Source organism: Lentinula edodes (genome assembly GCF_021015755.1).
Source record: "Lentinula edodes strain Le(Bin) 0899 ss11 chromosome Unknown C8R40scaffold_15, whole genome shotgun sequence".
Classification (NCBI taxonomy): Eukaryota; Fungi; Basidiomycota; class Agaricomycetes; order Agaricales; family Omphalotaceae; genus Lentinula; species Lentinula edodes.
Window position 1 is genome coordinate 81681 of NW_025764321.1, and position 16154 is coordinate 97834.

Here is a 16154-nt window from a genome sequence, read left to right on the forward strand (position 1 = left end):
TTACCTTCTTCTCTACTCTCAATCTCTGGGGACTAGCAGTGTAATGGTGGTGTTGTTAATAACTTCACTACTGTCCCATTCAACCCTCCACCCTTAGACACCTTGTGGCCTCTGGCACGGCTTCATGGTGTACATAATCTTAACATCATAATTAAACTCAACCCAGTAATGTTGTACTGACATATCATCTTTTATGCCTCCAAGAACTCAAGCCCATCTAGAGCAAACTCCAAAGAAAACACATTCTTCACTACAGCCCAATCATTTGCCCCTTTCTCTGAATCCATCTCTGCTATTGGTCAACCACATTACTGTATTCACAGTTTTGGTCCAGCTACTGTCCCTATGACATCAACTCTTCCTGAAGCCATGGAAGAAGATCAACAGTTCAAGTTCTGACCCCTCATTGTGGACAACCCCCGTGGTCGCCCCAGTTTGGGGCTGTTCCATTACTCAAATTGAGTCTCCAATCCTCCAAGCCATAGCTTGTCATACTGGGAAACAACCACAATGTCGTGCCACTTCTCACTCTCCTTGTGACCTGCCTCCTCATTTCAATCTGGATGCTGGTGATCATGATGATCAAGACCCTCCTGTTGACCCCAACAATCCAGGTGCCAATAATGACATTCCTGACAATGACAATCTGGATGATGACTCCAGCAGTTTACCGCATGGTGGTCCTGGTGGTCCTGGTGGATCTTGTACTCCTATCTCTCCTGACATCCCCAATGAGCAATGTGCTATGTTGGAACTCCTCTCTGGCTTCAAGGGGTCTATTGAAACAATTTTAGCTGCTCTCAACTGACCCTCTGACAGCTCTGAATATAAGAGCAAGGTCAAGAAGCCAGAGGTATTCAAAGGTTCGGACCCCTGGAAGCTCAAAACCTTCTTTGTCAATCTTGCCCTGGTCTTCAATGACTGACCAAAGTATTTCACCAATCAGCAAAAGGTAAACTATACACTCTCCTACCTCAGTGGCTCAGCCAAGGAGTGGTTTGTTCCTAATATCCTTGACCCGGATCTCAATTCTCTGCCTGCCTGGATATCCTTGTTCAAAGCCCTTGTAAAAGAGCTTTAGGACAATTTCGGCATTTACAATGCTCAAGGCAAGGCCGACGATTCTCTTGGTAACCTGAAGATGTAGGAAACCAAAAACATCCGGAAATACAACATCCAGTTCAACACTCTGGCTGCCAGTACCAACTGGGACTTTGTTGCCTTGAAATGGGCTTATGGACAAGGTTTGGCAGAACACATTAAGGACAAAATGGTGCATCTCCCCAAACTGGTGACACTCACTGACTATTGTCAAGATGTTCTTCACATTGACAATTGATATTGGAAATGCAAAGAAACCAAGAAACATGAGGCTGGTAAGCCTTTTATTGCTCGGAACCCAAAGAAGGGTTCCACGGACTTCAAAGCTGGTTCTACTAACCAGCAGAGCAACACTCAGCTATCAGGCTCTTTGGCACTGTTTATGCCTAAGCCCAACCCCTTCAATGGAGGTAAACCTCAAAACTCTTCAAATTCCAGCCAATCTGGTGGTCAGCGCCCCATATTCAATCATCTTGGTGCTGATGGGAAAGTTCTTTCCTCTGAGAGAGTGTCAAGCCCATGCCTCGGGCCTCCATTTCGCCGCTCGGTATTCCGAAGATCCACCGTTTATTGTAATCTCACTCTTATTGTTCTTTCCCGCTACACATACCCTTTCATTCTAGTCCCTCCTTATTGTCTTTTACTTTACCCTGCAGGTACTACACGTATAGCTCCTAGTAGTTAGTCTGGCGTTCCGCACTGATGCGCTGCTCCGTAGATATAAATACTGCCTGTACGCTACTGTAGTTCCTCAGTTTAATGATTGACTTAGATCGACTTAGATTCCCTCCTTAACTCTGTGCTCCTCTAAGTCTTCAGGCTCAACGCCTCAAAGTACGTTCTACTCTACCTTAGGACTTAGACGTCCTCTGGTTCGCTCCTCGTCACCGGCGATATCACCGCTCTGACCTGGCTGCTACTTAGCTCCTCCCTTCTCTACTCTCAATCTCCGGGGACTAACGGCGTAACAGCAGTGTTGTTAATGTCATAAAGTATGCAGCCCCTATCATTTTCCCTTTCTCACCGTCTCGACGCCTTTACTTGTACGATACATCATCCCATCGCTGTCAACCCCCATCGATTACTGATCCACCTGACCCACCTTCTCTTTCTATCGGCTTCCGCCACCTTCCTTGCCCCTGAACTGTACAGTATTACATTGTTGTTTCTCGCAGATCGGATTATGTATATATAGCCAACCCTCCACAGCCTGGTCCCTTATCTTGACCTCTCTGTCATTATCTGGGACCAGGTATGTGTTTACTTACTATTACCTATGACTATGATACTCAATATATCTCTGTCATTATCTGGGACCAGTTTGCCTCTGCTCCGCTTAGTCGCTCCGCCTTGCTGACCTGCTTAGTCACTCCGCCTCACTGCCTTGCTTAGTCACTCCGCTTTCCCGTTCCGCTAGTCACTCCGCCTCTGCCGCCTCGTGACAGTTAATAACTTCACTACTGTCCCATTCGACACTCTGCCCTTTAGACACCTTGTGGCCTCTGGAACGGTTACACGGTGTACATGATCTTAACATTAAGCTTCCTTGGAACAGGCCATTCCAGAATGGTCTGCACTTTCTCTTTGGACATGGTCAATCCATCAGGAGAAAGGATATAACCCAAATACTCAACAGTATCTATATTGAGCTTGCATTTGTCAGGATTGGCGTAAAGCCAATGTTTTCATAACTGCCAAAGAACTTCCTTGATGTGTTCTTGGTGTTCCTCCAGCGAATCACGATAGATTAGGATGTTGTTGAGGTAAACAATGACACAACCATCTAGCATGTCAGAGAAGATGTTATTAACAAAATGTTGGAAAGCAGCAGGAGCATTAGTAAGGCCGAAAGGCATAACCTGCCATTCATAAGAGCCATATTGGGTCCGAAAGGTGGTTTTCCATTCGTCACCTTCTGCTATTCTGACTAGATAATAAGCATGTTTGGTACAGATTTTAGCTCATTTTGGAGTGTCGAGGAGGTCCGAGATCAATGACAAGGGATAGCGGTCCTCCTTAGTGATGCAGTTGAGACCGCGGAAGTTCACACAAAGCCAAAGTTTTCCGTCCTTCTTGGGAACGAAGAGTACCGGAGCACCATGATGCGAGGAAGATGGGGTGATGGCACCAGTAGCCAGCTGTTTGTTAATAAAGTCTTTAAGGGTGATTAGCTCCTTTTCAGACAAAGGATAAATTTGACCAAGAGGCGGCAAAGCGCCTTCTTCCAGGTCAATCTTCAGAGTCAGTTTGATGTGCAGAGTTGCACTGACTTTACTTGTGTCAGATTCCTATATATAGAAATTGATCAGTTATGTAACCGTTATATAATTGTGACAGATTGTGACCATACACATCTCTTTATCACATTCTACGACCGGCGCATCGTGTCCACTCATATTCAACACTATTTTCATATGGGCAAGCCAAAAAAGGATCAGGTTGATTGAAAGCACTCTTCTGGAGATGTAAAGGCACTGGTTGGGTTCTTACACAGCCAGAGATCACGGGTAGGACAAGGTGGTAATTTTGATAGCACTGTGTACAATGAGGCTGCAAAACACCTTGAAGCTCGTGGTCCTCCAAGCCATGGAGTGGCCAACTGCTGTTTCTATTAAGAAGTACTACAGCTCTACAGTATGTTCTCGATGGTTTTTCCTATTTTCTTTAGCTAATTAGGTTGATCATCATATAGCTCCGCAAGCTTCACACAGATATTCTTGCAGTCCTTTGGGAAACATATACTGGAGCTTCAGGATGAACTTCCACTCATGAAGGTGGCTTCAATATTGTTTCTGCTACTGAGGATGCTTGGAGGAACTTTGTATCTGTTCACAAGCAGTTTAAACCTTTCAAAACAAGTGGATGGCCTCTCTGGGAGCTGATGCATGAGATCATTCTGACTCAGGCCAGAGGAGTCCATGTCTTCAATGCTGCATCCCAGGATACAATACAGCACAGGAAAGTGGTGATTCACTATCTGAGCCGGAGTTAGACCCCCGTTTGCATTCTGCTACTCCCTTACAGGATGTTGAAAATTGTTCTCCCTCTGAGGATTCTGCCATTTCCGAGTCACAGATCACTTCATCCCAGGCTTTTGATGAATCACAGGATACTTTGTCCCAGGTTTCCATGCAGGTCTCCTCCACTTTGTCGCAGACCTCTGTCACTTCATCACAACTACAGAAAACTCCTGCGCCGAAATGTGCATCCTCTGATATAGCCAACACTCCGACACTCTGGAGTAGCAAATATGTGCGTTTGACAGGCCCCAAAGCAATTCATTCACTGGGGCAGTCTGTACATGGTATCAGTGACACGCTACATGACATTTTTGGCACAACCTCTAAATCAACTGCACTTTCCCCTTCGAAAAATCTAGCTATTGCCTGGCAGCGGATCAAGGAGGATGTCCAGGGTTTTTATATCTCAGATGATCAAGCTACTGACTTGAAAATCCTATTTGCAAGGGACAATGCAGCTGCCGATGCATATGGTGCAGAAGAGGATCCTGTTGATCATGCAAAAATTGCTGCAAAGCTTTTATGTTAAATAGTTTTATCCATACACTCATTTGAGTATGATATATCCATTTTAATGTCTAATCCAATGGAGCTATTTCCATTGCATCAACTCCGCCCTGCTTATGGTATTCCTCCAGAACGGATAGGTAATTTTCCCACATCTCATTTGCCATTCTATCCTGGGCAATTTCTGCACGCCATTTTTCTGCCCGCGATATTTTCTCTGATGTAGCTAGGGATCCAAATCAATTTCCTGCTGACAACGTTGGCCTGGAAGTGGATCCTCCACCTGTTCATCGAGAATCCAACGATCAAGATCTGCCTGATCATGCTCCAAAATGAAGTTGTGAATAGCACTCAGAGCTGAGGGGATGCGGGCCTGTATATCCATTGCATAGTGGGGTGATGTTGTCAAAATAGCCCAGCGCTTCTTGATCACACCAAAAATACGTTCAACAAAATTTTGGGCAGAAGCATGGCATAGATTGTAAAGCTCCTGTGCATTTTTTGGGCTGGTAAATTCATAGTGAATCCAACAATGGTAGATAGTTCTACTTGAATGCACTTACTGCTGATTAGCATGGCCCCATTCCGCTAGATGATACCGCACACTCTGATATGGTACCAGAAGTTCATCACATATACCAAAGCCTGCATCAGCCAAGTATGATTTACCAGGAGGGATAGGAAAGTCCTTTATATAGCAAGCCCAGTGACACAGGTGTAGAGAAAAATGGCCAGTGATTCTTCAAGTGTGATTGTAGACTTCTGAGGCTCCATATATCCCATACACCTAATCTGTAGTACCAAGGCAAGAAACACATGCCTACGCATCCCAAGTGCAATATAAGCATGCCCTGGATGGCCTACAAGAAGTTCTTCAAGCCATTTTTTTCCAGTGAGAGAGGAGGTATACATGTCTTCCTTGCTGTAAAATGGTGTGAGATACATTGCTACACCAAGGGTAACGTATTGTATCAGAGAAACAATTAGTGTGATTACCCATTTTGCTCTGGTAGCTTCAGAGACTTCAGATAATGGAGAAGGCATTGCAAAATGAGTGCAGAAAAGCAAAAGATTACAAAATGATAAGTGGGCACTTGTTACTGTGAAACAAGCGCTTTCCCCTGTTGTCACGTGTGATTTCAATCAAAGATCAATTTCTATATACAGGAATCTGACACAAGTAAAGTCAGGACGACTCTACACATCAAACTGACTCTTAATGCTTTCCAGTTCTCAGCTCATCATCTCACACTGGCTATTGTCCTAGGGACCTCCCTGGACCTCTCAGGAACCTCCTCAAGGGTCACATCTTGCATTCTCATACTACTATTAGGTTATTCCAGTCCTTGGTTGTGGTTCTCGTATTCCCCTTCAAGCTCCAGCCTGCTCCTAGCACAAAATTGTTCAGGCCTTTTACACAAAGCACCCGACAGCAGCAAAACCTTGACCATCGAGGGCAATGGTCATAAGGAGGGGGGTAATTTCATGCCTATTTTTTTCCTTTTCTCACCATCTCGATGCCTTTACTTGTATGATACATCATCTCATTACTATCACATTCCATGGTTGTCAATTCCCCATTGATTACTGATCCACCTGACCCATCTTCTCCTTCTACTGGCTTCTGCTACCTTCCTTGCTCCTGAACTGTACAGTATTACATTGTTGTTTCTTGCAGACTGGATTATGTATATATAGCCAACCTGTCATGCCCTGGTTACAACCAGACCAGTCCCAGTACCCGCCACATGTTGCCATACGTCCTACCCACCTCCTGTATGTCCTCTGCACCTCCCCAAGTACCACCAGACACCTCCCCAAGTATTTCTGACCCAGCTACCCAAACGTCCTTCACCCCGACACGCGTACGAAAACCCTCCTAGCCGATAACCCCTTTAAGTATTAATCTCGATTACCTTCCTCCCTCCGATTAGCTGCCTCATGCCTCCAGATGTTCTCTTGTTCACTTCCCGTACCTATTTAAGTAACACCGCAACGTCCTGAAGCCCCAGCTTGGTATATTTTGAACACACACCCTTTTGCATAGGTCCAGTCCCTGTCCCTTTGTACCTGCTAACCATATGGATTTCTCTTTACACTCTGTTTCACTACCTCTGTTTCTCCTTACTCTCGTCTATTGTCTCTCTGATCACCTATACAATCGAATATACGCTTTTACTTCAAGTCTAAGCCTTCCGAGTGAGTCCCCAAGCTCCCTCGAACATTACTAAAGCTCCCCAACGCCTACACGCTTTGGTGAGCTACCCTTCCCCAAACCTCCCAGAGCTCCCTAGCTACTTCGTAAGCTTCGGGACCTCGACCTAGGTAACGTCGAAGCTACCCCTCACGTTGAACTACGTACTGCTTCTCTGTTACCCCCTCCCACACTCGAGGACGTCCATCCTCAAGCCTAGCCCCCAGGGACCTACCCTCCCTGGCACATCCCTTCTCGGGAGCTTACACCCTCGAGACCCATTTACACATACGACCTACTCGATCCTATATTGATGTTCTAGCGAGTACAACTCCTACTACGCAATATCGTACGGTCCCGCACTCTTCCATAACCTCCCTACGCCTTAGGGACCTCCCTGGACCTCCTAGGAACCCCCTCAAGGGTCATCATCTCGTCGTTCCAGGCACTACTAGGTCATTCCCGTCCTCGGTTGCGGTTCTCGTAGCTCCCTTCGAGCTCCAGCCTGCTCCTAGCATGCTACAACATAAACCTCCATATACCAAAACCTACCCTAAGACCTATTTTGACCCAGGTCTTACAACAAGGAGCAGAACACAATGTTCCTATACTCACAAGTGCCGGGCCCCAATGGCTGCTAGCGAAGAGGTTTCAGTCTGGTGGGAGTGTGTCTTTCCTTTTTACGGATTAGCACTGCAACGTCGTCCCAAAATCACTTGTATTCCAGATACATCGGATCACTATTTATACATACAGAATATAGAGTTGCACAGTACAATTAATTTAATACAATAAATGTTCGGAACCGCAAGGAAACTTCTACACCTGGTCTGATACCATTTAATTTGAATCTACATGTCCTTATTTGGTCCATAATGGTTCCAAGATTCAAGTATACCTCCAAACATAGGTAGGTACTTCGTTATTCATTTAATTTGATTGTTTTGGAGAATGACTCGAATGGTGTTCAACTGTCATTGCTGTTCAACACTTACTTCGATCATTTGTCACCTCGTCCGGAGGCAAATCAGCTCTCCTCAATTCTAATCCTATCAATCTGATTCATCTGGATTAAACTAATTGCTTCTCTCTTTCAACAGACACCCAATGTGCCTATACTCTATCAAGGGAGTTACGCATAGTATTCATTTAATTGCATTCTTCAATATTTTCTACGTCAGGACTCTTTGACATTCATTTGATATGTCTTCGGAGCCTCGCAGTACTTCGATCGTTCTTCTAGTCATTTTCCTCAACCATGCAACCTGATTGGTCTATTAGACTAAATCGCAGTCTTTTAGATTAATGCATGATCTCGTTCTAGAAAGAGTATTTGATAATTCCTGAGTTCTAGAAAGTCATTTCAAGTCAATCCTCGGCTCATGGTCACTTGAGTAAGTTCTTCCAAACTCCTGCCAGTGTAAGGTCCAATAGGAATACCCTTGGTATGTCATACGTGAATGGTCATCCTTCGGATGTAGTCCGAGTCTGGTATAATCCTGCTTGACAAACAGGTAGACTGCTATCCGAAGGTAGTATCGGGGATGGGTAAACTAACCAACTTGTGGTAGTATGGGTATATGGTCCCTTCAACTTATTAGACTGATTCAGTATTGACTTTGACTGTCAATCTGGGTCTCAATTACAGTCCTCTCGATACAAATCTATACGTGAAAATGTCACAATTCACAGCATAGACATCTAGCCAAAATTTAGGCATGTCAACGCAAACCTAGCGGAGGCCGCAGCTAAAATCGATAAGGAAAGTAACAAGGATGCTAACACAATCGCTGCAAAAAATTGTAGGTGCAGGAGATACACCACGGCTCACCTCCTGGCCCCAGTGGAGTCAATGCCTGATCAGGATAGTCCCGTCCGGGTCCGTAGCGGACAGACGGTATACACGTACACACCCATGAGGCATATGCACCAGCTTCTGGTGAGGAGCGAGGAGTCTGAAGCAATGTTGTGTTTGCAGGAGACCCGACACCGGACGTTACTAGCGGAATCAGACACTCTGATGCTGTCGGAGGAACTTTCTGGATCGAATCTAGAAAGAGCTTTGGAATTCCGTTGCAGACTGGTCGCGGATAATCGGGGAACCTCATATATGGTTCAATGCGAACCAGAGAGTGTAGGGGAGTTCCCTCCGGAGCAATTTGACCAGAAAAGGCAGCTCCATGGATCTGATGGTTGTTTCCTGGCACAGAATCATTCATTTCCCAGGAATATCGAGGTTCCTGAATTCCTTAACCCCGGTAACACGGCCATGAGGAGCCCCTAGTTACGCTCGGGGACCTCCCCCACTGTACATGCCTTGGTTCAAAATTCGACTCCTCCCCCCAGAGTTAACCTGCAAACAAAACCGGTAATGCCAGTCTCGACACAGCGGTACCAGTTTGGGGAGGTAAGGATGGATGGTGCACAACATTCATCACGGATCTACGGACAAGATCTGACAGCTCAGCTGGTTCCCAACCCTGTACACGTTCCTCCAAGACTGAGCAATCCATCAGTCATACCCTATCAAGGGTCGGTATCGATGCAATCCCACGCGGTGGGAGCGGAGAGTCAAAGGGATCCGAACCAATGAAGGACGTTGGTAGTTCACGAAGAGGCGGTACCCCCGCAGGGAGCCCCTTTAGGAACTCCCTTTGTAACTGGAGTTCAGACGAACCGACCTGGCATGGTTGTCGACTCGGCACACTCTCAGGAATCGGTAGCAATGATCCAACAACAGGCTCGGGTCATTGAGACGCTCCAGGAACAACTCCGTGAGGTAAAGAAAGGATTCACAGCGGGGGAAGTACCGACTGGAGGACCCCTTTCCAAAACAGGAAACACGGCGGGATTATTTGGGCGAGCACCTAGGGTAATGAGAGAATATACGAGGGGGGGTCCTTCTCCTGTAGTTCCCCAGCCAAGGAGCTGGCAAGCTACGGAACCAATATCCTTTAACCGAAACACTCCTACAGGAGCTAAGGATGGAAACCCCCAGGTAGAACAAGCAGGACAGATCCCGGCTACTCCGAGTGTGGACCGACGACATATTCACGAGTGGGGAGCCCAAGTGCAAAGAGCTGAACTAGGGGAGTATGGGAGACCAGAAGGAGGAGCGTACGCATTGGAAAACGAGGGAGGAGGCAAAGGCGGTTTTAACCCCCCTCCTAGAGTACCTCCCCCACATTTTTCTAGTCAATTGAGAGATTGAGAACGACCTCTGAGTCAAGGGGGACAGGGTCAAAGAGAACAGGGAGGAAGGAGCGGGGGAGGGGCACCACCTCCGCCTCCTTCTCCTCCACCACCTTCCGGGGGACCGGGTGATAGTAATTCGGAAGGTTCCGACGAGGGGGAACAGAACCAATCGAGTAGGAATGGTGGAAGGAGAGAGGAGGACAGAGGAGAGCTCCCCACTGGAGCTCCTGAAGTACCTCCAACACGCTATGACCCGGACCAACCCTGGTACTACGATCCAAGACAAGGTTGGCACCGTAAGGCAGCTCCTAGACCTCCCAACGAGGGACGGAGTACGTGGGAGAGCAACGAAGAAAAAAATCGGATTACCATTGAGTCGAAGCTCGACGTCGGTAAGATCAAAAGCTTCGCAGGTGACGACCGGTCTGCATGGAAGATGTGGGTCCTCAGTTTGGAAAGGATGTTTGGAGTACGACCTACCATCTATGCTCGTGAAAAGGACAAGTGCGCTTCGGCAGCCAGCCATCTCACCGGTGCAGCACTCTCCCACTTTGACACGTTGAATCGGCAACGACTGAAGGGGGAGTACACTTGCCTCGAGGACTGGACGGAGTTTAAACGAGAGTTCGGTTCCAAATTTGGACCCATTGACGAAGCGGACGAGGCAAGGAGGCGATTGGACTGGATGAAGCAAATGCCGGAGGAAAGCTTTGCCAACTTCTTCATTCGCTTCAACGAATACGCTCCTCTGACCGGGTTTAACGACGAGGCTCTGATAACATACCTCAAGAAAGGGGTAGCTCCCTGGTTGCCTCTACAGGTTGTTACCGGAAGGGAAGAACCTCGATCCTATGACAAATGGACTCGAGTGTTCACGAAATTGGATGGAGCTGTACGTGCGCAAGCGGAGAGTCTGAGGAACCTCCACGGCGAAAAACCACTGCAAGGATGGCTGAGTCGCTTCCCCGGGTTGGAATTAGCACCTGAAGCTCCTTACAAGTCCCCCTTGCGGAGGGAAAGAGAGCCAGCTGACGTCTGGACCTCCAATCCGAAACCAGCTGCGACAGGGAGGTTCCAAAACAGGTCCAACTGGAAAGAGGGACGACAAAGGGCGTCTGCAGCTTGGGGGGAAGGAGAAAGTTACGATAGCGAGAATCGAGAGGAGGACGAAGACTGCTGTCACTGCAGGGATGGAGGAGAATGGACTGAAGCGGTCCTCCGAGCAGGAGTTACCGATACCGGGAGGAAATGGACTCCTGAGGAAAGAGCGGAGAAGTGGAGGAGACGAAGGCAGGAGCTCTGCATGCATTGTGGATGAAAGGAGCACTGGGCAAAGGACTGCCCTAACCCAGAATCGTTAGAACGTCCAGCGGAGGATCAAGGGAGCTCAGAGAGAGCTTCCAAGGCCGATTCAACTCGAGGAAGAGGGACGGCCAACCAAGGGGGAGGTCGTAAGGACGATTCAACTCATCCTTTAGAACAGATTCGCACCGGGATCGTGCTGGAAGAACGGGAAGGAATGGACGATCTCTGGAACGTCCACATCTTAGACTCACCAAAGGGAGGTGAGCAAGAACTGTTGGACGAAGTGGGAAATGGGCAGGGGGCTTCGAGGTAGATCAGGGTAAACTGCGAAGCCCCGCAACACCTTCGCCTACCACAATAAGAGCTGCACTCGCGGGGAGTCAGCCAGCTCGTCTCACATCCCAATCCTACAACTCCTTCATCATCCTTACACGCTTTCCGTTCTCCGACCTCGATGAAGACAAAGAATATGCCACACTAGTGGATAGTGGAGCAACTAGATGCTTCATAGACAAAACCGTCGCTATGCGACATCCCAAAAATTTGGTTAACCTAACAAACAGCATCCCCTTGGAGCTATTCGACGGGCAACCTACCTCCGCAGGATTGATAACTCAGACCTACACTGATCAGATCAGTTTTGCGGATGGAACAATTCACAAGGTGGAGTTCCTAGTGACTCGATTACACCCCACGGCTCCGATTGTGCTAGGACTGCCGTGGCTACGCATGCACAACCCAGTAATTGACTGGAAGGAACTTTGCCTGACATTCCAGGACCAAAACGTCTGAATCTCAGCAGCCCTTGCGTCGGAAATTGTCCAACCAGGCGCCGAGGGAGGTACTGAGGAGCTAGGAAGGGGGGTAAACGGCGAAGGAATACACGAAGGAACTCTCCAACCACCTCCTGAAGCTCCGCAACCACCTCCAGAAGTTCCTCAACAATCTCCGGAAGCTCCCCTTAGAGCTCCAAGGACGGGGGTGAAACTAGAGGAAGTAAAGGATGAAGAGTACGAGGCGAGTCAACCAGGTCCACACAAGTTATTCCCCTCGGACAGAGATCTAGGGCCAGACGACCCAATCCTTATGGGGATCAACGAATGGTTAGCGTTCGCGAGCGAAAGCACGGAAGAAGAGGTGGAGGAAATCCTCGAGGCTGGATGATCCGCCATGGAGAAAATAACCCCAAAACCAGCGAAGGATTCAGAGGAGGCCTATCAAAAGTGGAAGAGTAGGGACACGGAATGATCCTCCTCCTGGCCTGGAGCTAAGCAAAAAGTCCGGTGGAGGAAGAAAAGGAGGGAACATGGACCTTATCCCGACCTCCCCACCTTAGACATTGAAAGCCTGAACATACCCAAGATTCCTTCAAGGTCTGGTCTGACTCCCAAGGGTTCAATAAGATGCAACAACTTCCGAAGAAAGCAGCTCATAGCGGGTACCCATGTGGTGGAACGAAAATCGGATCCCACCATACAAGGGAAACCCATCAGCTTAATAGGAGCGGCTGGAATAGATCGTCTACTGAGGGAGGGAACCCCAGCGTACTTCCTTCATATATCGCCCATGAAGGAGGAGTCCCCTACCAAAGAAATACTCCGGGCGAGTGATAGCAACGACCCAGAAAGAGTGCAACAACCAAAGGATCCTGAGAGTGGGAACCCTAGCCCGGGACAAGGGGGGGTCGTCAAGGAGCTTGACGAGGAAGTATCGAAGCAACAGGAGACGGAGGAGTTAAAGAAATCCATTCTCGTCCAATACCAGGACTACCTGGACGTATTCTCACCCGGAGAAGCAAGAACACTACCTCCGCACCGACCCTACGATATCAAAATCGAAACGGAAGGTGATGCGATACCTCCCATAGGGAAGCTCTACAACATGTCTGAGAAGGAGCTGAAATCTCTCAAGGAATACATCGACGAGATGTTGGGGAAAGGGTTCATACGATCCTCCAGTTCCCCCGCGGGAGCTCCTGTCTTGTTTGCCAAGAAAAAGGATGGTACTCTGCGACTCTGCGTCGACTATCGAGCCCTGAACAAGATTACGAAGAAGAATAGGTACCCTCTACCACTGATAGGCACCTTAGTGGATCAACTATGGAAGGCGAAGATCTTCACGAAGATTGACCTCCACGCAGAATACAACAACGTCAGGGTAGCCCAGGGACACAAGTGGAAGACTGCATTCCGAACTCGGTATGGGTCATTTGAGTACCTGGTAATGCCCTTTGGGCTCACAAATGCTCCCTCCGCGTTTCAATTCTTCATGAACGAGATCTTTCACGATATGGTGGACGTCTGTGTGGTGATCTATCTGGATGACATACTGATTTACTCAGATGACGAGGAGTCCCATGTGGAGCACGTCAGGAAGGTCCTGGAACGATTACGTGCCAATCACCTCCACGCAAAGCCGGAAAAATGTGCATTCCATGTTGACACCGTCGAGTACTTGGGGGTGATCATATCACCATTGGGAGTGTCCATGGATCCAGAGAAAGTGAAGGCAGTAATGGACTGGCCAAAACCAAGGACGGTGAAGGAACTCCAGGCGTTCCTAGGATTCGCAAACTTCTATAGGAGGTTTATAAACAACTATTCGGGAATTACCAAGGTGTTCACCAAGCTCCTACGGAAAGACTCCGTGTGGAACTGGACCCCCCAGTGTAGCAGTGCTTTCAAACTGCTGAAATCAGCGTTCTCGGAGGCTCCAGTCTTAGGACACTACAACCCGGACCTACCAGTGGTCCTCAAATGCGATGCTTCCGACTTGGCGATAGCAGGGATCCTCTCACAGCTAGACCCAGAAACGGGCGAGATACACCCTATCGCCTTCCATGCATGATCAATGATCTCAGCGGAACTGAACTACGACATCTACGATAAGGAGCTCCTGGCTATTGTGGACTGCTTCAAACAATGGAGGGCGTACTGCGAAGGATCCCGACACCAGATCCAAGTATACTCAGACCATAACAATCTCCAGTACTTCACCACTACGAAGCAGTTAACAGCACGACAAGCCCGGTGGGCAGAGCTCCTTTCAGGATACGATTTTGTCATCAACTACCGCCCAGGGAGGTTGGGAGCCAAGCCGGACGCGCTCACCCAAAGATCAGACGTGTACCCAAAGAAGGGAGCTTCAAGGGATCAGGTTTTAGCAGGGAGGGAAAGGGTACTCATACCTCCAGAACATTTGAACGCTACCATCCTCATGAATGAAGACCTCCTAGTGAACCGAGTAAGGGAAGCTCCAAAGGACACAACTATAATTGAAGCACTGAGGAGGATTGCACACAACGAGGAGGAATCTCTCGTTTGGGAGGACAGGCTGATAAAGAGGGGAGGTCGTATATACGTCCCAGACGTTGGGATCCTACGAAGGGAGGTCCTACAGTTGTACCACGACCATAAACTAAGGGGACACCCGGGGGAGAAACGCACCAAGAAGCTCGTAAACCAGCTGTTCTTCTGGAAAGGACTATCCAAAGACGTGAACTACTATGTGCGGAGCTGCCACTCGTGTCTGAGAGCCAAAGCCAGTCGCTCCAAACCTTACGGGAACCTCCGCCCACTACCAATTGGCCAACGACCTTGGTCCTCAATCTCCCTTGACCACATCACCCAGCTCCCAGCCACAGCAGGTCCGGAGAAGTACGACACTATCCTCGTAGTAGTCTGCAGACTCACTAAACAGGCCATATATGTTCCTTGTCATACGACGAATAACGCGGAGGACTTTGCTAACCTGTTCATAACACACGTCTTCTCAAAGCATGGGATGCCCTCCGATATAACCTCGGACCGAGGCTCCCTCTTTGTATCCCAATTCTGGAGGGAGCTCTGCAGAGCATTAGGAATCGGGTCCCGCCTATCCACTGCGTATCACCCACAAACAGATGGACAAACGGAACGAGTAAACCAATCCGTGGAAGCATACCTTCGAATCTATTGCTCCTACGACCAAAACGACTGGGACCTCCTCCTACCAATGGCCGAATTCGTATACAACAATACCCCAAACACAACGACAGGTGTCTCACCATTCTTCGCCAACAAGGGTTATCATCCAAAGTTGTCCATTACGCTGGAGCAGGTGCAGGGAGCGGAGGTCAATGAGTACACGTCCAACCTCAAGGAGCTACATGCGTACCTCCAGGAATGAATTGGGGTAGCTAACAAGGTCTATGCGAAGTACGCGAACCAAAAACGCCAGGAGGCCCCGGACTGGAAGGAGGGTGATCAAGTCTGGCTGAATATGGAGAACGTCAGGACTAGACGACCTATGAAGAAGCTAGACCACAAGTGGACGGGTCCCTATACAATCTTGTTGAAAGTAAGAAGTCATGCCTACCGACTGGACCTCCCTGGGGACCTCCACAAGATTCACAATGTGTTCCATGTCCACTTCCACGACAAATTCAAACAACAGACCTCTCCACCTCCCCCGATCTTCGTAAAAGGGGAGACGGAACACTTTGTAGAAGACATCCTTGACTCCAAACCCAAGAAGGGACAGCCGGAGGAAGTGGAATACCTCGTAAAATGGGAGGGGTATAATGACGAGTTCAACTCCTGGGTAGGATGGGAAGGTATGGTGGGCTCGATCGAGCTCCTACGTAGCTGGCACAAACACCACCCGAGGAAACGCCAGCCATCACGTCTGCAATGGGCTTCGTTGGAACAGGAAGCACGGGAAGATGAGGAGGAGGACCGGGAAGGTAGAAGGGAGTAGAGGGGGGAACGAGAACAATGAAGACACGATGGGGACAACAACCCCATGATCACGACTATCTAACGACAACTTGCATTGGAGGGCTCACGAGACCT

General features: G+C 48.4%; 2 protein-coding genes across 2 annotated transcripts; one reads left to right on the forward strand and one right to left on the reverse strand.

Annotated features, from left to right (window-relative positions):
* Positions 1–3645: 3645 nt before the first annotated feature.
* C8R40DRAFT_1169919 (uncharacterized protein) lies at positions 3646–4650 on the forward strand (the record flags this gene model as incomplete). The annotated part of the gene is made up of 4 exons (XM_046231455.1): positions 3646–3735; positions 3825–3875; positions 3938–4066; positions 4126–4650. 4 exons carry the CDS (start codon positions 3646–3648, stop codon positions 4648–4650), a joined length of 795 nt encoding a protein of 264 aa, XP_046086883.1.
* A 668-nt stretch (positions 4651–5318) lies between these two features.
* C8R40DRAFT_1044080 (uncharacterized protein) lies at positions 5319–5672 on the reverse strand (the record flags this gene model as incomplete). The annotated part of the gene is made up of 1 exon (XM_046224207.1): positions 5319–5672. One exon carries the CDS (start codon positions 5670–5672, stop codon positions 5319–5321), a length of 354 nt encoding a protein of 117 aa, XP_046086884.1.
* Positions 5673–16154: the final 10482 nt, after the last annotated feature.